The 24,509-nt window shown below is 42.8% G+C and overlaps 1 protein-coding gene across 1 annotated transcript in view; it reads left to right on the top strand.

The window, feature by feature from the left end:
* Positions 1 to 4,520: 4,520 nt before the first annotated feature.
* The window catches only part of arl8bb (ADP-ribosylation factor-like 8Bb), a 29,210-nt gene continuing 9,221 nt past the window's right edge, over positions 4,521 to 24,509 (top strand). Inside the window, exons 1-3 of the mRNA XM_084316740.1 lie at positions 4,521 to 4,715; positions 12,654 to 12,734; positions 19,830 to 19,903. Of these exons, the coding sequence (XP_084172866.1) occupies positions 4,593 to 4,715; positions 12,654 to 12,734; positions 19,830 to 19,903 (278 nt within the window). The 5' untranslated portion in view covers positions 4,521 to 4,592. The remainder of the gene's footprint in view (positions 4,716 to 12,653; positions 12,735 to 19,829; positions 19,904 to 24,509) is intronic.

Below are 24,509 nucleotides of genomic sequence, written 5' to 3'. Positions count from 1 at the left end.
GATTTTTCCCATTTGTCATGATTGTGTCAAAATCAAGACTAAAAGCGTCTCGAGTCCGAGACCAATACCAGATTAAGTCTTTTAGTATTCTCCAAGACTAAAAATATAATAGAATGCAAATCTTAAAAAAATAAATAAAAACGTGATATAGGAATGAATTATGTGTACTTTGTATTGTCTCTAATAAGACATGCTGGTCTGCATTGTGGAACCGGTTTTAAAAAAAATTACACTTTATTTTCATATTTTGCCTTTAAATAAATGGCTAAAGCACACATTTCAGTCCATCAACCCCCTAGATACACAAATACCAAGATGTAAACTACCCAAAGATGGTACACAGGTAAACTACCCAAAGAGGGTACACAGGTAAACTACCCAAAGATGGTACACAGGTAAACTACCCAAAGATGGTACACAGGTAAACTACCCAAAGAGGGTACACAGGTAAACTACCCAAAGATGGTACACAGCTAAACTACCCAAAGAGGGTACACAGGTAAACTACCCAAAGAGGGGACACAGGTAAACTACCCAAAGTGGGTACACAGCTAAACTACCCAAAGTGGGTACACAGCTAAACTACCCAAAGAGGGTACACAGGTAAACTACACTAAAAAAGAAAACTGTAAATGTCTGGCAGCAATGGTTGCCAAATACTTACTGTCAAATTACAGTAAAATCAAGGAAGGAAGTTAAGAGTGTTGTGTTCACTCATAGTTAAATAGAGGTTGAGTACTTCATTATCTAAAGATGGTAAGTTAGAGTGTTGTGGGCTGAAAAAAATCAAAACAGACATATATGGTTTGTCAGTGCAACGGTTAATTTGACATTTTAGGTTTATGTGTCATCTCCAGTGGTTCTCAACCTGGGGGTTGGGGACCCCCCAGGGGCCCTTGAGGCTCCAGGGGGTCCCCAGAAAAATTGGGAATAGTTTAATTTCACAATTTGATTCACAAGAGGTTAATAGTTAACTATTCTGATCATATAGGTTTCACTTTCTCCATGGTGTCTCAGCTGTAGAATTCTGGACATAGTCATACAGTAATGTCTAACAACGGATCTTACCAGAGGGGTCTCTGAGACCAAATCCCATGGGTCCTTGATATGAAAAAGGTTGAGAATCTCTGTCCTAGGACACATTGCTTAAAAATGTCAGTTGATCGATCAATCAGTCAAGCATTTATGCAGAATTGAACAGTACCAGAGGTTCTAATAGAGGTCTGGACTGAGCCTAATAACCAGGGGTGAAATAATAAGTGCTACATCCTAGTTAAAGCCCCAATACATTATGTTAATTTGTAACCATAAAATGTGGGGTAGCCCATTCACATACATTATTGAAGAGTTTTGATCTGTAGATAGAAAACAAGATATTTGGAACTTTCATAACCCACTGTGAATCAGAACAGATTTGGCTTTGCCTCCTCTGCTGGCTCCACTGTACTCATGCAGACTGCAACTGATTCCTACATCATCATCATCATCATCATCATCATCATCATCATCATCATCATAAGATAAAGTATTCCTTTATTGATCCCCTTGGGGAAATCCAGGATCATCATCACAGATCAAATGTCCAAGTAGTGTGAGGATCTAGGATTCCAATTACAATGGTGGATATGATCAAACACTAGCATCCCTAAAAGTTAAAGTTAAGGGGAAATTAGGGCAGCTACGTGGCGTAGTGGGCAAGGCGCACGCCACGAATGCGGAGACGCTGGGCTTGCCTGTTCGAGCCCAGCGCTCCACATTGCTTTCAGTTTAGCTGGTCGTTCATACTAATACACATTGGCCGTATTAGGGGGTGGGAAACTGATGGGTGGGGATCGGGCGTTGTGGACAGCGACTCCTACAGGTCGGTTGGTGCGCCTGCGCAGTAGAATCAGGAAGTATCGGGGGCAGCGTGAGCCTCCCACGGTCCCCACGCGTTACTCCTCGCCACTGAGAGATCGAGCTGCGCAGGTGAAAAGATGCGACTGCTGTTACCTCAAGTACCGGAGGGGACTTGTGCTATTTATGACTTAGTCCACATTGCAGCCGGCTTGTGGGAGGCAAGAAACAGCGTTCGTGACAGGGGAGGGTTGAATTGGATGATACGAAATTGGGATGGGAGAAAAATATATAGAAAATGGGAGAAAAAGTGGATAAAAAAAAAAGTTAAGGGGAAATTAAAAGTATTACAAAAGCTACCTGAGATAAGTAGCACCAAGAACAGCAATATAATTATAGTAGAGACTACTTTCTTTTAGTATTTTCACGTGTTGTGTCTTAAAATCATTAGGAAATGAATTAGAGAGATCTGAGATTTTTTCATCTGAGCCTATATCAATGTGAATAAAACAAGGTGTGATATAATTTATTCACACACCTTAATTGATTGATTGAAATTTGTATTAACAGATTGCAGAATGGGTACAAGACAGTACGGCTCAATACACACAATTGCTTTTTTTTAATCCACTTTTTCTCCTTATTTTCTATTTTTCTCCCATCCCAATTTTGTGTATCCAATTCTCCCCTCCCCTGTCTTGAACGTTGCTCGACTATGCCCCCCACTGGTCGGTTGTAGAGAGGATAGAAGCCTTGCATCACGTGTTCCCTCCGGCACACGAGGTGGCAGCCTGTCACATCACAGCGCGGACTCTCATTGGCGAGGTGTAACGCATGGGAGGCTCACACTACCCTCGCCACTTCCTGTCTCTGCTGTGCAGGCGTCTCCCAACCGACCTGTAGGAGTCGCTGTCCACAACGTCCAATCCCCACCCATCGACTTCCACCCGCTGACTCTGCCAAATGAGCCAGTACGACGGCCGGCCCAAGCCGAAGGCAATGATGAGACTGGGATTTGATACAGGAGTCTCTTGCATTGGTGACAAGCGCAATCTCCGCTACGCCACCCAGCCACCTCCCCAATACACACAATTGTTAAGGGGATGCAGACCAGAGAAAGACTTTTGTCTTGTTTACATCAGGGTCCCCCATTTTCAATTCATCATGACATTTATGACATACAGATATACAGTACTGTTACATCCAGACATTTATGACATACAAGATATACAGTACTGTAAAATAAAAGACAATATACATAAAAGAAAATATATACATTCGAGGGGGTAGAAACTGTACATTGGGTGGGTGGGTGGGGGTATGGACATTTACCTGGGCGGCTGGGCCAGTTTCGAAATGCAGCCTCCCGTAGGTGCTCTTAAATTGAGAGCGGGTTTGAAGGAGGGTAGAGATTCACATTGTTTTACGGCTGTGGGTAGGGCGTTCCACATTGTTGTGGCATAATTGCGAAACGTGTTTAGTCCCTTGAGCCGAATCTGGGTTGAACATGATTTGTGGAACTCCCTCTGGTGTTGTGGTCGTGGAATTCACTGACCTTTGGGAAGTATTTCGACATGTACATTGGTATCTTAGTGGTGTCGTGTATCACAATTCACTTCCATTGATGTATCTGTTATTTTACGGCTCGGATGCGGTTCATACAGGTCTACTGTCAGTGTCAATCTAGCTATTGGCAAGCTTTGTATAGACATACAACGCTCGTCAATAGAGCTACTGTCAATCTAGCTAGAGTGCGTGGATCAGGTCGGTTAGTGTTTCTCAACTGGTGGGTCGAGACCCAAAAGTGGGTCGCACTGCCATCTTGAGTGGGTCGCCGATGTGTGTGTAAAATAAACCTCAGAGTTGCTTTGTCTACCATCACCCCAGACTTTAAGACTCTTGTCAGGAGCAAACAACATCCCCAGTTATCCCATTAATTCCCTGGGATGTTAAGCTAAGAAGTCTGCTAAGAAGGATATGGTATTTATTATTATTATTATTATTATTATTATTATTATTATTATTATTATTATTATTATTATTATTATTATTATTATTATTATTATTATTATTATTATTATTATTATTATTATTATTATTATTATTATTATTATTATTATTATTATTATTATTATTATTATTATTTTATTTCATTGTGTTTTTAGCCCTATGTACTTTTGTTGCAATCCCAGTTATCCCATTAGTTCCCCCAAACTTACTGTAGGTCTGTTATGTTAAGCTAAGAAGTCTGCTAAGAAGCATAATTATTTATTATTATTATTTTATTTCATTGGGTTTTTAGCCCTAGTTGCACTTTTGTTGCAACCCCAGTTATCCCATTAGTTCCCCCAAACTTACTGTAGGTCTGTTATGTTAAGCTAAGAAATCTGCTAAGCATAATTATTTATTATTATTTGATGTCATTGGGTTTTTAGCAATAGTTGCACCTTTGTTGCACTTTTTTGTGTTTATTTCATGTTTTTAAAGATTGCGTATTACTGCATTTTTTTTACATAAATCATAGTGGTTCAAAATGTTGGGTCGCGACCTAATGAGTTGACTAAGGAAAATGTTGGGTCCCGAGGCTAGACCAGTTGAGAACCACTGGGATTAAACCATTGTTGGGTCACGTGACGACGCGCGGCTACTTCCTGTAGACGTCACGCGGTGGACAAGACAGACAGTTGAGTTCACACGGGAGTAGACGGGGCATCGTCTGGTTTTGCTGCCGCTGCGACTAACTGTGGCTTTTCGAGATGCTGTCCCTCATAAACAGGCTTTTGGACTGGTTCCGGACTCTTTTTTGGAAAGAGGAGATGGAGCTTACTTTAGTAGGACTTCAGTATTCCGGGAAAACCACATTCGTCAATGTGATAGCAGTGAGTAAAACGTTAAGCCAAACACACAGACAGCAATGTGGGGTCCAGGCTACTCCCTGGAACTTCCATAGATCATCATCATCATGTCATTAATTGATTTGATGGTGGTGGCTGAAAGCAGCATCCTCTCTTGACTGCCATACAGTTAGTAGTAGCTATTTGTTCGCCATATAGACCACAGCTGTGTGTTGAATGCTGTCGGTGACATGAAAAATGTGCCCACTAAACGTTACAGTTCCTCTCAACGTGACGTTTTATTCCCAAACGGCTGCTTTTGGCTAAATTAATGACGTTATCAATATGATCTTGTTCATATTACGAGTGAAATCAGACACGTAAACAGTCTCGGAGGCGTCACTCGAGACATTGCGACATAACTGACAGGTTGACAGCACTAGCCACTGACTGTTGTCTGATACATCTTTGTAAACAACATCCCTCTCTTGTGTACGTCACCCTATGTGGGCTATTTAATTGTTGCACGAATATGCTAACGTTAGCTGTAGGCATGGTCTAATAATATTTAATATATATTTGTACTGTAGTAGCCATGACCACCCGACCTATAAATGAGGGCATGACCTAATGACGAGGGCATGACCATTTGAGTTCATCCTTCCTAGAGAGGAGTGGTTTAATTCCCAGTGGTTCCTCTAGGGGTTCCCAACAGAACCCACCCCAGTCCAGTAGTTTGTGCTTGGGTTTGCTTATTTTTTCCTTTTACAAAAAACGTGCAATGTATAACCTAATAGTTATGGGGGAAAAACATGTAGCCTTGCTCTTTGTTACCACTATTTAGTCATAATTATGTCATGGCCAGGCAGCGTGTGCTGTTTCCAAAACACTATAGCCTTGAGACAAACTGTAGCTTATAATTCAGTGGTCTGCCCCCATGCTTAGATTTTATCACGAGAATGCACCATTCTTTCCCACTTCGTGCTGCTGGTCAGGTCAGGTGATCTGTAATGCGGTTTGGACGAAAGCTGCCCTCCCTGTATGACACCGGCCACCACGACGAGGCCACACACCATACATACTAATATTTAAAACTAGGCTTTAGTGATTAAGGCAGTGGTCTAGAGTCTAGACAGTTGAACTTCACAGCTTCATCTTAAACCTACACGTCGTCTTGTCCGTTCTTTTACCATAAATAACAATAATAGAAGAGATGAGGGAAAACTTTATTATCCCTAAGGGAGGGTGGGGGGGTTGTGTTGTCAACACGACCACACAGCTTGGTTGGAAGAGAATGAAAAAAATAATGGGATAATAAAATGATGAAATGATACTGATTGAAACAAATGTTTCAGCACAGACAGGAATCCTAATATGGTGATGTTTTTTTTTTGCTTCATTGAATATTAATGTTATTGCTCACATAAAATGTCTGAAGGAACTAAAGAAATGAGTCCTAAGCTGAAAGATGAAATTGTGGAGGGGGTGAGGTGAGCACAACTCCACCTTATTTCAAACAGTCTCTTAACACTTTGGTTGCCACTTGTTAACATGGTAAAACATGGTTGAATGCCACCACCTACTTCAATGATAGCGTTGTGAACGCGTGTATGCTTTTACCAACCCAGTTGTGTTTCCGGGTTCCTCTGATTGGCCACTGACCTACACGCGTACGCCCCCCCTCGCTATCGCCGCTGGGGCGTGAGATATGAAGACAGATTTGCCTGGGTATAGGAAGGAATGCGACAACAACCCAATAATAAACACTCGAAACAGCTATTACCAGACAATTACAACAGCAGTGGTGCCTGCTTCAAATGTCACGTATTATAGGCTATAAGCCCGTGTAGATCTATTCGGAATAATAAACATATACGCCCCTCTAGCAAAACATGACACAATGTGATCCTATCTCCGATAGAGCGGCTGGTCGCAGACGCGAGTTGAACGAACACATCGGGAGGAGAATGAATGAATGAATGAATGAACCTGATGTAAACAAGACAAAAGTCTTTCTCTGGTCTGCAACCCCTTAACAATTGTGTGTATTGAGCCGTACTGTATTGTACCCATCGCGAGTTGAACGAACACATCGGGAGGAGAATGAATGAATGAATGAAAACTTTATTTAACAGATTGCAGAATGGGTACAAATTACAATACAGTACGGCTCAATACACACAACGTTGTCTTTTTTCGGCCTATTTATGAATAGTTTTCAAATAAACGCTAGATTATCGATAGTATATGTGTACTTATGCACGCTAGAGAAGCAATCTGAAAAATATATTCTCATTTCCTGATCAGCGCGCGCGCACACACACACACACACAGGGCACACGCTGATATATAGGTCAAAACGGATAAGATTACCCCAAGACTGGTAAAATAAATTGCTTACCTCAGATCAGATGTTCTCCAAAATGATTATTCCAATTCCTGATCGCCATTCCAAATATCGATCGCGTTTATTGATTCAGCGTTGGGTACTGTAAATATGTATTCCACGTTGTTTTGCGGCTCGGCGATCACTTCGGTCTCTTCAGATGCCTCGCCGGAGAAGTAAAATGAGGAGGCTGGACCCCCCCCCCCCCCCCATCAGTCAAATCCAATGGGTTGCAGTACCATCCGGAGAGACGATAGCGGGCGGTATTTTCCCAATGGAGCTCAGAGAGAGTCTGCAGCACTAGCGTGAGGCTCGATTGATGAAATATGAATTCAAAACGCTAATAAAAAAAAAAGACAAACAAACGCTATATATAGCGTTGGTGGCATTCAACAGTCGGCATGAACTTACGACAAAACACGTCCGTGGCACTCAAAGTGTTAATGCAGCGCGGTCTTGGTAAGTACAATAAAATAAGGAACTACCAGCACTCAAGGATAATAGCCTATTTGTCAGTGTTATTGTACAAGTCAGATAAATTGTCTGCGCTTATTGTCTTAACACTTTCTGCACCAATCACGAGTATACTCGTTATTGGCCGCCAGCGGTTAACCGTCAATAACGAGTATACTCGTTATTTGGTCCGTTTTATTTTTTTCGACTTTAATATTATTTTTTTATCCACTTTTTCTCCTTTTTCTATTTTTCTCCCATCCCAATTCCACTGTGCCAATTCTCCCCTCCCCTGTCTTGAACGTTGCTCGCATATGCTCCCCACTGGCCGGTTGTAGGGAGGATAGAAGCCTTGCATCACGTGTCCCCTCCGATACACGAGGAGGCAGCCTGTCACATCTTTTCACCTGCCAGCACGGACTCTCATTGGCGAGGTGTAACGTGTGGCTCACACTACCCCCGCCATTTCCTGTCTCTGCTGTGCAGGTGTCCCCAACGCGTGTGGTCTTTTACCAACACACTTGCAGTTTTCCGCAATCTGATTGGCCACTGACGTTTCTCTCAGCGCCAATCGTGTGACGCCTAGTTCTATCACTGGTTTAAGCTTGGCGACTCTTTCGAAGTTGTTTAAGGTTAGAGTTTGGTTTAGAGCAGGGCGATAGACCACCAGCCCTGATTCCAAACTAACCTTAACCAACTTCGAAAGTCGCCAAGCTTAACCAGTGATAAAACTAGGCGTTAGCTACTGCTAGCTAGCAGGCTGTTGGAGGCAGAAATAGTCGTAACGCGATTGGCGCAGAGAGAAACGTCAGTGGCCAATCAGATTGCGGAACCCGAATGCGGAACTGCAAGTGCGTTGGTAAAAGACTACACGCGTCCCCCAACCGACCTGTAGGGGAGTCTCTGTCCACAACGTCCAGATTACCACCCATCGACTTCCACCTGCTAACTCTGTCAATTGAGTTAGTATGACGGCTGGCCCAAGCCGGAGGCAACGCAGACAGCTTGAGTCGAACCCGGTGTCTCTTGCGTTGGTGACGAGCGCAATGTCCGCTGCGCCACCCAGCCGCCGTTGACTTTAATATTCTATACACTCACGGACCTCGTTCACGGACCTCGTGTTATCATTGGAACTCATTCTGAGACCCCGAGAGTGCAATGCCGGCTGAATCCTGCTAAGTGGCAGTATCGCCAACCCTTTTTTTTATCTATTTTTTGTTCTCCCCCCTTTTTTCCGTATTTTTCTCCCATCACAATTTAGTCGTTATGCCAATTCCCTTCCTGGTCGTTGCGCGCATTTCCCCCCTACTGTCGGCTTAGGGAGGGTGAAGACTACCACATGCCTTCCTCCGATACATGTGGAGTCAGCCAGCCGCTTCTTTTCACCTGACAGTGAGGACTCTCACTGGGGGAATGTAACACGTGGGAGGATCACACTATCTCCCCCAGATCCCTTCCCTGCTGAACAGGCGCCCTGACCGACCAGTAGGAGTCGCTGTTTACAACGACCAGAACACATACCCCACCAGCTTCCCACCCGCTAACACTGCCAATTGTGTTAGTAGGGACGACTGACCAAGCCGGAGGTACCGCTGACAGCTGGATTCGATCCCAGAGTCTCTGCGGTGGTAGGCGAGCGCTTAGTCCGCTGTGCTACCCAACCGCCCGCAGTATCGCCTACCCATTGAAACCTTATTTCACACTGTGTTACATTTTATGGTCCGGGCGGAGAATTTGGACCCAGGCAAGTGAAACGCTTCACCAAGCACCTTGGAACGCGTCCAGCACACTTGATGCATATTTTGTGCCATTTCATGTCAGGGAATCGATGGACATCAATACTGGAAATCGTGATCAGACAATTGGAATATTCTTTTTGCAATACCTCCTATCAAAGGTAAGGACTATATGACATCAATCCTACTTTGATCCTACAATGATTTCACATCGATCGCAATGATCAACGTATGTAGTATTCAAAACGTATGCCGTTGCTGACGATCAGAGCATCACAAAACGACCCCCCCGCCTTTGATGCCTTCATGATGAAACATAATACTATGAAATAATATCGTGTCCAGGCAAGCAACGCGAACGACTTTCGCAAAATGCACATAGCGCTCCATAACTCAGCTTCCAGGAATTAGCCCGGATCACTCTGAAACTATACAATATTCACCACGGGATAACACACAAACGTATACATGAAAAAATGAACTCCTTTTTACATATTGGACTACAAATGTCTGTCAAATGAGCCTGACTATTTTCTCCATAGCTATAATATAGAATATAGATATAGCTCTGCAAACATCATGACGCATCCTGAAAATAGGCAATGGAAAGCTGATTGGCAAACGTCCAATACCGCCGCCTAACGTATTGCACATCCTGGGAAACTCTTGCTTGGGCTGTACGTCGATCTAAAAAGTCCGGTCCGGGTTTTCCTAGTCAGGCATGGCGAGCGGTTATAACACATGGATTGAGGATAATCAAGTACTCCCGATTCGTGTTCTTTGTTGGATTATGTTGGAATGGCGATCAGATAATTGGAATATTCTTTTTGCAGTACATCCTAGTCAAGGTAACGTAAGGGCTATATGGTATAAATCTTGCATTGATCCGAGCATGCCTTCATTGTGATCCGAAAGTGTTACTGTAATGTTACTCCACAACGTATGCCGTTGGTGACGATCGAAGCATAGAACCCCCCACCCTTTCATGCACGCATGATGAAACATAATACCGATAATATAGCGCTGATTTCAGATTGATTGTTGATCCAGGCGAGGAATGCCACGGTTTCTAGTGAAATGCACTAAATGCTGCATAGCTGCGTTTCCTGGGATTACACAGAATTACTCTAAAACTATACTCATATTCACCACGGTATAAAACGGGAATGTATGGATGAATTTTTTTTTCTTTTTCACAAATTGAACGATAGATACTCGATGTCAAATGGGCTATCGTTTTATATCTATAGCTAACTATGATATTTAACACATTCCCTGCCACGCTTATATCCATCAATGTAGGCTCACTGCCACCACTCTAAGCCTATGGAGATGTTCACCTTCTTTGCAGGGCTATAACTTTTTTAATTGTATTGCTAAATTGACATTAATATGGCCCATTCAACATCGATTATATATCGTTCAGGATGTAGGAACGTTATACTTTTTCATTCATAGATTCTTCCAAAAATACCTTCTAAAGTATGTTTTTATCGTTTTCTGCAGTAATTCATAGAACGTGAGTTATAGGCATAAACGCATATATAGATTATCAACTGCAGTTTATTGCAGATACACGCTATATTAAAAAATTCAACTGTCCATGATCGTATACGTTATGATTCATCATGCGCGGATGAAAGGGGGGGGGGGTCGTTTATAATTCTGTGATCGTCAGTAAATGCTTTATGTAGTATGGGTGATATATTGATCAGATCGGTTTGCAGTGAAAAGAATAAACAATCAAGCTGAAAGTAACGTTACTGTCCTCTTACCGTTCGCTGATGAGACTGGAGGAAAAATATCCCACTTATTTGACGTCGATCTACTAGATCCATTTCCGGTTTGTATGGCGCAATAAACGCCCAAATCATATCGATTATTGAGTTATGGCAGCGATCCATAAGCACGCCAGTGTTTGTCTGTAGTCCCGCAACGATATGTGACTGCCGGACGGATTTCCCAGATGCACCGATGGCCACTTCCGGTTGTAACTCGCCCGATCATCCACCAGGCGGCGGTATTGAGGCGTTGCACTATTGTGCAGGGTCCCACTGTATCACCAGAGGCTGGGTGGCGGAATTATGAATGCCATGGCGAAAAAATTAAATATGATCTGAATATTGCTGTACAGCGTGGTTTGGCAGAATTCGCATGGCCGGCAAACACGCTGTACAACAGGATTGGCGGTGGATGTGTTAATATAGTTTTACCCTAAAATACTCTGTTCAGCCCCAATACATTGCAACGACGTCCACCGCATACCCCACACTACTCTCACCGTGGCCTCAGAATTCACGCCACACACCCACTCGGCACGTAAACTATAAAATAGCGGCGTGCAAGCTAATTATCCTAGCCAGCCTTGTTTCCAATGTACTAAATATCACCCTAAAATACTCTGTTCCGCCCCAATACATTGCAACGACGTCCACCGCATACCCCACACTACTCTAACCGTGGCCTCAGAATTCACGCCACACACCCACTCGGCACGTAAACTATAAAATAGCGGCGTGCAAGCTAATTATCCTAGCCAGCCTTGTTTACTACTGGAGTCCTACCTCTCTACCCAGAGGTGCAGCGCGGGTCTCCTTCGCTGTCGGCCATCTCCTTCACTGATTGGTTGTTAGTGCGTGTGCTCATATCCAAGCTTGGAAAATCGATATATCGAAACTTTGCGACCACGTTTCATGTTTATTTCGAGGAAATAATTTATCGCGATAGTTATCGTTTTATCGCCCAGCTCTATTTAGCCCTGCAAACACCGGCATGTATCCCCATTCATTAAAGCGCTGGCACACACGGCACACGGCCCACAGCGACCTCTGGCGCTGAAAGTGTTAAAGGGGAATGCCCCACCATTTCTAAGAATATGTTCTTCCTGTGCCCCAGGACGGTTCAGTCTGTATTTGTGAACATGCACCTCTCTCTCCTAAAGCTAGAAATCGGGGATGTCACTGGGATGTAAAATCTGGCAGTGGGGCTGCTCCATAGACAATGAATGGGGCTCTGACTTTATGAGGCCATACAATTTTTGTGTGAGCTCTTACACCCAATGAGGTTTACTTTATATTCTAGCATTGCTCGAAGGTCTGAACCATAATTCAAATTTGATTTGGGTGTAAGAGCTCCCAGAGCCCGAGATTCTTTGTCCCAGTTTGGATGCCGTTTATTTTGTGAAGCGATCAGGCCTTTTTCCAACACTCCTAGTCAAAATGGGTATTATATTTCAAATCAAAGCAAAGCCATTGCTTGGAATTGGTGCTACCAATCAGTGTTGGTGGCAAATGTTGTATGGGTGTATGGAGAATAGGCATGGCTGTATGCAGTGGGCTTGCCTTCTACATGTAGGCCTAGTTGTAGATAACATTGGCCTGCCTTCTTTCTTGTGTTTCTCTCTTACAGTCTGGCCAATTCAGCGAAGACATGATCCCCACAGTTGGCTTCAATATGCGGAAGGTCACTAAAGGCAATGTGACAATAAAGGTAGGCTAAGTCTACTAACTTTTAAGTTGCTGGTCAGTGGCTGTAATATGCAGCTAACAGCTAGCTACATGCATATCACAGCTGATCATATGAATGAGATGAACTTAAGATTTCTCGGGTGCCTCACTTATATAACTCATAACTCATCCTGAAGTTGTTGAGATGGTTCAATTTGTCAAAACTTCTGCTTTCTGGATGTTGACATCTTGATTTGAATCTATAAATCCTTATTTTCACGATTCAACATGCCAGCGTCCAGAGAGCAGGCACACTGTTAATGTTTTGACAAATTGGACCATTTCAACAACTTCTAGGTGAGTGTTTGACAAATAAATGGTCCAAATAGACTTGTTAGGTACTAAACATGCATTTTATATAATATACACGCCACCTGAAAAATCTTAAAGATCCCTTCCTCTCGAAATGTTTTTTTATGGATCACTCCTCTTCAAGGCATGTTTTGTTATTTGTGCAGAACCTCTTTATATTATTCCCCTGGAGATGGAGAGCCTCTCTGTTCTTCCCTGAAATACGAGTTGCCTGTTTGATGTCACTAATATTGTAGGTCAAACCTCATAGTCCAATATGTGGTAACTTGACACCTTTAGCTTCAGCATACACAGAAAGCTGAGTAGGTGTTGACATGTCTTGACATAATATAAGGTGCTGACTTGGAATTCCTGGTAAATATCAATGGGTTCTTGTCAATTTACATCTTCATAGATCCTTGAATTCTTAATGAGGTTAGAGGGCAGAGATGCTGCTAAGCCATTTTCAGTCGTTTATTGAATAATCTGGTGGAAAAACCATATCTATACAAATTGCTATTCAATATAGAAATGTTTTAAGGGTTTAAAATACATCTGGAGGGGATCTTTTAAGTTCATATTGCTATATATTAGAGCTGTCCCCGAAGCCTGTTTTTGGGCTTCAAAACTTCGTCAGGGTTTTTCGAACGGACATTCGAACCTTCGTTTTTAATTACAAAAAAAGAAATCTGATTAAATTAGTATTTTTTCAAATTAAATCAACTTTCTTTAATGAATATAACTCATCGGTTTCATCAACATAAATAATCCAATAAGGGCACGGTTGGTACGAAAGTGATGGTGGCGTCTTGATCGAGTGCCAAGCGGATGCAGATAGGCTACATCATTTATGATAAATGTTTTATTTAAATTTATATGACGAGTCATATACTAACTATAATAGTATAAACTATAATATTAGTGTAGCCTGATCTTTATCCGCAACTGTGAAGAAAAACCCCATTGTTTAAACAGAATGAATAGACACATAAAATATATATATATAAAAAAAAAAGAATATACCGGTATATAAAATAAATAACAAATAAATAAAAAATTCGAATGTTGATTTAGAATTTGAACGCCAACGTACGAACGATATATACATTTGACAGGCTGTGATATGTAGCTATCTTAGCGTTATTATTTACAGCCGGGGGTCCAGCAAGGTTCTAAAGAGATACTCATTCTAGTGAGCTTTTCTTATTTGTTACACATTTGAATATTTTTTTTAATAAATAAATAAATATATATATATATATATATATATATATATTTTTTTTTTATATATTTTGTATGTGTCTATTCATTCTGTTTAAACCAATGGGGTTTTTCTTCACAGTTGCAGATAAAGATTAGGCTACACTAATATTATAGTATTAAAAGAAACTGATGAGTTATATTCAGTATTCAGTATTCAGAAAGTTGATTTAAAAAAAAAAAGAAAAGACAAATTTAGCACTTCAAATTGAGGATTTAGTTTGAGCATAGTTTTAGTTTTATATATATATATAAAAAAATTATATATAAAAAAAATCTGAATTTCTTTTAAAGGGGAACTATTTTACTATTTCTTTCACTATTTGGGCACTTTTACACAATTCCTGTGAGTTTATGGAACACCTCTGTAATTTTATATTTTTTTTAATTCATTTTTTTGTATTTCTAATCAAGTCCTCAAAAACAGCATTTTTAATATATTATTAATATAAGTCCACATAGCTAGGAAACAATGCTAAACACTGAAAAAGGCCATTTATAAGATAGTTCCCCTTTAAATATATATTTTTTTAATTAAAAATGAAGGTTCGAACGTCCGTTCGAAAATCCCTGACGAAGTTCGAATCCCAAAAAACTGGCTTCGGGGACAGCCTTACAGTCAAAATCCATCCAAGAACCACTGGCAGCAGTGCTTTGGTTTTTGAGATATTCCACATGCTGGTGGAAGTCGACATGCTAGGCAACATGCTAGTGGGAGTAAACATGCTAGTGGAAGTCAACATGCTAGTGGGAGTCAACATGCTAGTGGGACTCAACATGCTAGTGGAAGTCAACATGCTAGTGGAAGTCAACATGCTAGTCAACATGCTAGTGGGACTCAACATGCTAGTCAACATGCTAGTGGGAATAAACATGCTAGTCAACATGCTAGTGGGACTCAACATGCTAGTTAACATGCTAGTGGGAGTCAACATGCTAGTGGGAGTCAACATGCTAGTGGGAGTCAACATGCTAGTGGGAGTCAACATGCTAGTCAACATGCTAGTGTGAGTTAACATGCTAGTGGGAGTAAACATGATTGTCAACATGCTAGTGAAAGTCAACATGCTAGTGGGAGTCAACATTCTAGTCAACATGCTAGTGGGACTCAACATGCTAGTCAACATGCTAGTGAAAGTCAACATGCTAGTGGGAGTCAACATGCTAGTCAACATGCTAGTGGGACTCAACATGCTAGTGGGAGTAAACATGATCGTCAACATGCTAGTGGGAGTCAACATGCTAGTGGGAGTCAACATGCTAGTGTGAGTTAACATGCTAGTCAACATGCTAGTGTGAGTTAACATGCTAGTCAACATGCTAGTGTGAGTTAACATGCTAGTCAACATGCTAGTGGAAGTCAACATACTAGTGGAAGTCAACATGCTAGTGGGAGTCAACATGCTAGTGGGAGTCAATATGCTAGTGGGAGTCAACATGCTAGTGGAAGTCAACATGCTAGTCAACATGCTAGTGGAAGTCAACATGCTAGTGGGACTCAACATACTAGTGGAAGTCAACATGCTAGTGGAAGTCAACATGCTAGTGGAAGTCAACATGCTAGTGGGACTCAACATACTAGTGGAAGTCAACATGCTAGTCAACATACTAGTGGAAGTCAACATGTTAGTGGAAGTCAACATGTTAGTGGAAGTCGACATGCTAGTGGAAGTCAACATGCTAGTGGAAGTCAACATGTTAGTGGAAGTCGACATGCTAGTCAACATGCTAGTGGGAGTCAACATGCTAGTGGGAGTCAACATGCTAGTGGGAGTCAACATGCTAGTGGGAGTCAACATGCTAGTGGGTGGAAGTCAACATACTAGTGGAAGTCAACATGTTAGTGGAAGTCGACATGCTAGTGGAAGTCGACATGCTAGTGGAAGTCAACATGCTAGTGGAAGTCAACATGCTAGTGGAAGTCAACATGTTAGTGGAAGTCAACATGCTAGTGGAAGTCAACATGCTAGTGGAAGTCAACATGCTAGTGGGAGTAACATGCTAGTGAGTAAACATGCTAGTCAACATGCTAGTGGAACTCAGTATCAATAACTGAGTTATATTCAGTATTCAGTATTCAGAAAGTTGATTAAAAAAAAAAAAAAAAAATACAAATTTAGCACTTCAAATTGAGGATTTAGTTTGAGCATAGTTTTAGTTTTTTATATATATATAAAAAAATATATATATAAAAAAAATCTGAATTTCTTTTAAAGGGGAACTATTTTACTATTTCTTTCACTATTTGGGCACTTTTACACAATTCCTGTGAGTTTATGGAACACCTCTGTAATTTTATATTTTTTTTAATTCATTTTTTTGTATTTCTAATCAAGTCCTCAAAAACAGCATTTTTAATATATTATTAATATAAGTCCACATAGCTAGGAAACAATGCTAAACACTGAAAAAGGCCATTTATAAGATAGTTCCCCTTTAAATATATATTTTTTTAATTAAAAATGAAGGTTCGAACGTCCGTTCGAAAATCCCTGACGAAGTTCGAATCCCAAAAAACTGGCTTCGGGGACAGCCTTACAGTCAAAATCCATCCAAGAACCACTGGCAGCAGTGCTTTGGTTTTTGAGATATTCCACATGCTGGTGGAAGTCGACATGCTAGGCAACATGCTAGTGGGAGTAAACATGCTAGTGGAAGTCAACATGCTAGTGGGAGTCAACATGCTAGTGGGACTCAACATGCTAGTGGAAGTCAACATGCTAGTGGAAGTCAACATGCTAGTCAACATGCTAGTGGGACTCAACATGCTAGTCAACATGCTAGTGGGAATAAACATGCTAGTCAACATGCTAGTGGGACTCAACATGCTAGTTAACATGCTAGTGGGAGTCAACATGCTAGTGGGAGTCAACATGCTAGTGGGAGTCAACATGCTAGTGGGAGTCAACATGCTAGTCAACATGCTAGTGTGAGTTAACATGCTAGTGGGAGTAAACATGATTGTCAACATGCTAGTGAAAGTCAACATGCTAGTGGGAGTCAACATTCTAGTCAACATGCTAGTGGGACTCAACATGCTAGTCAACATGCTAGTGAAAGTCAACATGCTAGTGGGAGTCAACATGCTAGTCAACATGCTAGTGGGACTCAACATGCTAGTGGGAGTAAACATGATCGTCAACATGCTAGTGGGAGTCAACATGCTAGTGGGAGTCAACATGCTAGTGTGAGTTAACATGCTAGTCAACATGCTAGTGTGAGTTAACATGCTAGTCAACATGCTAGTGTGAGTTAACATGCTAGTCAACATGCTAGTGGAAGTCAACATACTAGTGGAAGTCAACATGCTAGTGGGAGTCAACATGCTAGTGGGAGTCAATATGCTAGTGGGAGTCAACATGCTAGTGGAAGTCAACATGCTAGTCAACATGCTAGTGGAAGTCAACATGCTAGTGGGACTCAACATACTAGTGGAAGTCAACATGCTAGTGGAAGTCAACATGCTAGTGGAAGTCAACATGCTAGTGGGACTCAACATACTAGTGGAAGTCAACATGCTAGTCAACATACTAGTGGAAGTCAACATGTTAGTGGAAGTCAACATGTTAGTGGAAGTCGACATGCTAGTGGAAGTCAACATGCTAGTGGAAGTCAACATGTTAGTGGAAGTCGACATGCTAGTCAACATGCTAGTGGGAGTCAACATGCTAGTGGGAGTCAACATGCTAGTGGGAGTCAACATGCTAGTGGGAGTCAACATGCTAGTGGGTGGAAGTCAACATACTAGTGGAAGTCAACATGTTAGTGGAAGTCGACATGCTAGTGGAAGTCGACATGCTAGTGGAAGTCAACATGCTAGTGGAAGTCAACATGCTAGTGGAAGTCAACATGTTAGTGGAAGTCAACATGCTAGTGGAAGTCAACATGCTAGTGGAAGTCAACATGCTAGTGGGAGTAACATGCTAGTGAGTAAACATGCTAGTCAACATGCTAGTGGAAGTCAACATGCTAGTGGAAGTCAACATGCTAGTTGTAACTGAGGGGTACAATTCCCTGACTGTATTGTTAGATATGATACTTACTACCACTACCTCTTGTACTTTAGACTCTGGCCACCCAGTACTAGGTATAAATAATTATGATAAACACTCCCACCTGATGAAACGGATCCAACACAAATGTACCAAGTCGAAAGTCTGCGTTTAATAATAATACATAGCAAAAGGTATGTACAACGATCACTTAATTACATTTATGATTTGAAATAGTATGCACTTTTATGGCAAATGAGTATTCGTAGGTAGATCAATATCGAATGTCCAATCTCTGATTGCGCAGGAAGCAAATATACAACCTGGAATATTTAGGGAACAATAGCAATGATACTTGAATGATTATATAGCTGGATACACTAGGGGGAGGTTCCGACTGCTTGTAGGACAGCTGGAGGGGGAGGGGTAGAGTCTGGCTGTATCCCGTCTGGCCGAGGGTATCCTGGGAGAGCCCACAGTCGTGCGACCCGGTGCCCAGCGATCCTCGATCCACAGATGAAAGCAGTTGGACTCTCTGTGGCCGGCGTCCTCCGGTCCACGATGGAGAGACGTGAGGCGACCTCGTCGTGTAGAGCGTCTTCTCACCTGTCGTCCTCTCCGGGGGGGGTATTTCCAACACACCGCAGTGTTGGCCTTTATCCATAGAATAATCAAAGTACTCAAAGCATAATCCAAGCCGGGGAAGGCTAGCCGTCGTCGGTAGAATAATCCAATATACAGGTCCACTCGCTCTTTGGCCTGGAGCTCCTCGGGTGCAGCTTCACGTGGGGTCAACCACCCTGGATAAGCGTCCAGCTGATGCCCGAAACGATGGGGGTGCTGATTACTATAGAACTCTTACCGCACGAGGCACTACATATGAATAGACTATTATTAGCTTAATAGAATACGTCCAACTCGACGATATAGTGCCAAATATGACTATTCAAATATTAATATACACGATGTCTCAATGCCGATACTGGGCCGAATTGGCCTTACTGCCCACACGTGGTTCGCGGGGAGGCTTTTGCGTCTATCACTCTGTTGGAGGGTAAGGAACTGGACTAAAAGAAAGCTCTACTTTAATAGCGCAGTATATATACGCACTATGAACAAATAGTACCATTAGTGGTGCGGTAGACATATTCCTACGCGGAACTAGGACTTGTCCATACATGTTGAGCGGTACGATTGAACCTGGTCTGAGGGGTATGGCGACCTGGCACCAAGGTCTCGTCCAATGGTAGAATGGAGACTATTATGGGATGTTCAGTAGACTAGAAGGGATATTCAATGCATATTGTACAAGGAATATACAAGGGATATCAGGGGATATACAAATACAATTAAATATATATATATAAATAAATATATATATTCGGTTTAATCTGATCCTTCAGAACACTAGTCAACATGCTAGTGGGAGTCAACATGCTAGTCAACATGCTAGTGGGAGTCAACATGCAATGCAGTGCCTAATTCAGTTGCCCGATGTGATTGTTATGTTTGGATTCTGTATTGTTTCATTTCAGGTATGGGACATAGGAGGACAGCCTCGCTTCAGAAGTATGTGGGAGCGCTACTGTCGAGGAGTCAATGCTATTGTGTAAGTATCTGGTCACTCCAGAACACTAAGTATCAGGTCACTCCAGAGCGCTAAGTATCTGGTCACTCCAGAGCACTAAGTATCTGGTCACTCCAGAGCACTAAGTATCTGGTCACTCCAGAGCACTAAGTATCTGGTCACTCCAGAGCGCTAAGTATCTGGTCACTCCAGAGCGCTAAGTATCTGGTCACTCCAGAGCGCTAAGTATCTGGTCACTCCAGAGCACTAAGTATCTTGTCACTCCAGAGCACTAAGTATCAGGTCACTCCAGAGCACTAAGTATCTGGTCACTCCAGAGCACTAAGTATCTGGTCACTCCAGAGCACTAAGTATCTGGTCACTCCAGAGCGCTAAGTATCTGGTCACTCCAGAGCACTAAGTATCTGGTCACTCCAGAGCACTAAGTATCAGGTCACTCCAGAGTGCTAAGTATCAGGTCACTCCAGAGCACTAAGTATCAGGTCACTCCAGAGCACTAAGTATCTGGTCACTCCAGAGCACTAAGTATCTGGTCACTCCAGAGCACTAAGTATCAGGTCACTCCAGAGCACTAAGTATCAGGTCACTCCAGAGCACTAAGTATCTGGTCACTCCAGAGCACTAAGTATCTGGTCACTCCAGAGCACTAAGTATCTGGTCACTCCAGAGCGCTAAGTATCTGGTCACTCCAGAGCACTAAGTATCAGGTCACTCCAGAGCACTAAGTATCAGGTCACTCCAGAGCGCTAAGTATCTGGTCACTCCAGAGCACTAAGTATCTGGTCACTCCAGAGCGCTAAGTATCTGGTCACTCCAGAGCACTAAGTATCAGGACTCCAGAGCACTAAGTATCAGGTCACTCCAGAGCGCTAAGTATCTGGTCACTCCAGAGCACTAAGTATCTGGTCACTCCAGAGCGCTAAGTATCTGGTCACTCCAGAGCGCTAAGTATCTGGTCACTCCAGAGCGCTAAGTATCTGGTCACTCCAGAGCGCTAAGTATCTGGTCACTCCAGAGCACTAAGTATCTGGTCACTCCAGAGCACTAAGTATCTGGTCACTCCAGAGCACTAAGTATCTGGTCACTCCAGAGCGCTAAGTATCTGGTCACTCCAGAGCGCTAAGTATCTGGTCACTCCAGAGCACTAAGTATCAGGTCACTCCAGAGCACTAAGTATCAGGTCACTCCAGAGCACTAAGTATCTGGTCACTCCAGATCACTAAGTATCAGGTCACTCCAGAGCGCTAAGTATCTGGTCACTCCAGAGCACTAAGTATCTGGTCACTCCAGAGCGCTAAGTATCAGGTCACTCCAGAGCACTAAGTATCAGGTCACTCCAGAGCACTAAGTATCTGGTCACTCCAGAGCGCTAAGTATCTGGTCACTCCAGAGCGCTAAGTATCTGGTCACTCCAGAGCGCTAAGTATCTGGTCACTCCAGAGCGCTAAGTATCTGGTCACTCCAGAGCACTAAGTATCAGGTCATTCCAGAGCACTAAGTATCTGGTCACTCCAGAGCACTAAGTATCTGGTCACTCCAGAGCACTAAGTATCAGGTCACTCCAGAGCACTAAGTATCTGGTCACTCCAGAGCGCTAAGTATCAGGTCACTCCAGAGCACTAAGTATCTGGTCACTCCAGAGCACTAAGTATCTGGTCACTCCAGAGCGCTAAGTATCTGGTCACTCCAGAGCGCTAAGTATCAGGTCACTCCAGAGCGCTAAGTATCAGGTCACTCCAGAGCACTAAGTATCTTGTCACTCCAGAGCACTAAGTATCTGGTCACTCCAAAGCGCTAAGTATCAGGTCACTCCAGAGCACTAAGTATCAGGTCACTCCAGAGCGCTAAGTATCTGGTCACTCCAGAGCACTAAGTATCTGGTCACTCCAGAGCACTAAGTATCTGGTCACTCCAGAGCGCTAAGTATCAGGTCACTCCAGAGCGCTAAGTATCAGGTCACTCCAGAGCACTAAGTATCTGGTCACTCCAGAGCACTAAGTATCAGGTCACTCCAGAGCACTAAGTATCTTGTCACTCCAGAGCGCTAAGTATCTGGTCACTCCAGAGCACTAAGTATCAGGTCACTCCAGAGCACTAAGTATCTGGTCACTCCAGAGCGCTAAGTATCTGGTCACTCCAGAGCACTAAGTATCTGGTCACTCCAGAGCACTAAGTATCTGGTCACTCCAGAGCACTAAGTATCTGGTCACTCCAGAGCGCTAAGTATCTGGTCACTCCAGAGCGCTAAGTATCTGGTCACTCCAGAGCACTAAGTATCTGGTCACTCCAGAGCACTAAGTATCTGGTCACTCCAGAGCACTAAGTATCTGGTCACTCCAGAGCACTAAGTATCTGGTCACTCCAGAGCACTAAGTATCAGGTCACTCCAGAGCACTAAGTATCTGGTCACTCCAGAGCACCAAGTATCAGGTCACTCCAGAGCACTAAGTATCAGGTCACTCCAGAGCACTAAGTATCTGGTCACTCCAGAGCACTAAGTATCTGGTCACTCCAGAGCACTAAGTATCTGGTCACTCCAGAGCACCAAGTATCAGGTCACTCCAGAGCACTAAGTATCAGGTCACTCCAGAGCACTAAGTATCTGGTCACTCCAGAGCACTAAGTATCTGGTCACTCCAGAGCACTAAGTATCAGGTCACTCCAGAGCGCTAAGTATCTGGTCACTCCAGAGCGCTAAGTATCAGGTCACTCCAGAGCGCTAAGTATCTGGTCACTCCAGAGCACTAAGTATCTGGACACTCCAGAGCGCTAAGTATCTGGTCACTCCAGAGCGCTAAGTATCAGGTCACTCCAGAGCGCTAAGTATCAGGTCACTCCAGAGCACTAAGTATCTGGTCACTCCAAAGCGCTAAGTATCAGGTCACTCCAGAGCACTAAGTATCAGGTCACTCCAGAGCGCTAAGTATCTGGTCACTCCAGAGCACTAAGTATCTGGTCACTCCAGAGCGCTAAGTATCTGGTCACTCCAGAGCGCTAAGTATCTGGTCACTCCAGAGCACTAAGTATCAGGTCACTCCAGAGCACTAAGTATCAGGTCACTCCAGAGCACTAAGTATCTTGTCACTCCAGAGCGCTAAGTATCTGGTCACTTCAGAGCACTAAGTATCAGGTCACTCCAGAGCACTAAGTATCTGGTCACTCCAGAGCGCTAAGTATCTGGTCACTCCAGAGCACTAAGTATCTGGTCACTCCAGAGCACTAAGTATCTGGTCACTCCAGAGCACTAAGTATCTGGTCACTCCAGAGCGCTAAGTATCTGGTCACTCCAGAGCACTAAGTATCTGGTCACTCCAGAGCACTAAGTATCTGGTCACTCCAGAGCACTAAGTATCTGGTCACTCCAGAGCACTAAGTATCTGGTCACTCCAGAGCACTAAGTATCAGGTCACTCCAGAGCACTAAGTATCTGGTCACTCCAGAGCACCAAGTATCAGGTCACTCCAGAGCACTAAGTATCAGGTCACTCCAGAGCACTAAGTATCTGGTCACTCCAGAGCACTAAGTATCTGGTCACTCCAGAGCACCAAGTATCAGGTCACTCCAGAGCACTAAGTATCAGGTCACTCCAGAGCACTAAGTATCTGGTCACTCCAGAGCACTAAGTATCTGGTCACTCCAGAGCACTAAGTATCAGGTCACTCCAGAGCGCTAAGTATCTGGTCACTCCAGAGCACTAAGTATCAGGTCACTCCAGAGCGCTAAGTATCTGGACACTCCAGAGCGCTAAGTATCTGGTCACTCCAGAGCGCTGAAATGTGATGTGATGTATTTTGATATTGGAGGGGATTGTTGTGATGAAGTTCCTTCCATATCGCCCATCCATAGATTTGAATGCTGCCAGACACTAAGCATTAGGGATGTATCTCAATACTGAATTGAACATCTTTATTATTTTTATATTCAATACAGTTTATTGTAATTTCAAAATGTATCGACGATTCTCCTTCAGGTCTCATTTTTACCCCATTTGTCATCTAAACTTGGCATCTGCCTACAGCGTCAGCGTGGAGGGGGCGGGAAGAACACACACACATGAGTATTTATATGAGCCAAACCAAGCTGTGCATATATATATATATATATATATATATATATATATATATATATATTAAGGCTGTCAAAGTTAACGCGGTATTGATGCGTTATCTTATCGCCCGATTCTATTAATGCCACTATTTTTTTTAACTCACGATTAACTTTGAAAAAAAAAGTTTTCATTTTTTTTTTACTAGACTTCACTCAGGTGTATTATTGATGCTCTCATTGATTTTGTGTGTGTGTGTGTGTGTGTGAGAGATATAGAGAGAGAGGCGGGTGAGAGATTAGGAAGTGGAAAGAGAGCTGGGAGAGTGTGTGTGAGAGAGAGGGGGGGGGGTGTGTGATTAATCAGCCCTTGTGTGGGTGAATGTAACAAGTTCCTAACGTTTTCTTTCCCCTATTATTTCATGCACACTTTATTCATTGTTTTAAATTATTATTTTCTTTTAAGTTATTTTGTGCATCACTCTGTTTTGAATTTGATGCAAATGTGCAATGCATGAGGGTCATCCTTTTGTGTTAAATGGCTGCATAAAGCAAGCATTTGTTGACTCGCATAGAGTATTAA

This window comes from Notolepis coatsorum, assembly GCF_963971535.1.
Source record: "Notolepis coatsorum genome assembly, chromosome: 6".
NCBI lineage: Eukaryota > Metazoa > Chordata > Actinopteri > Aulopiformes > Paralepididae > Notolepis > Notolepis coatsorum.
Note: the sequence above shows the minus strand (reverse complement) of the source record. Positions and strands in the feature narration are given on the sequence as shown.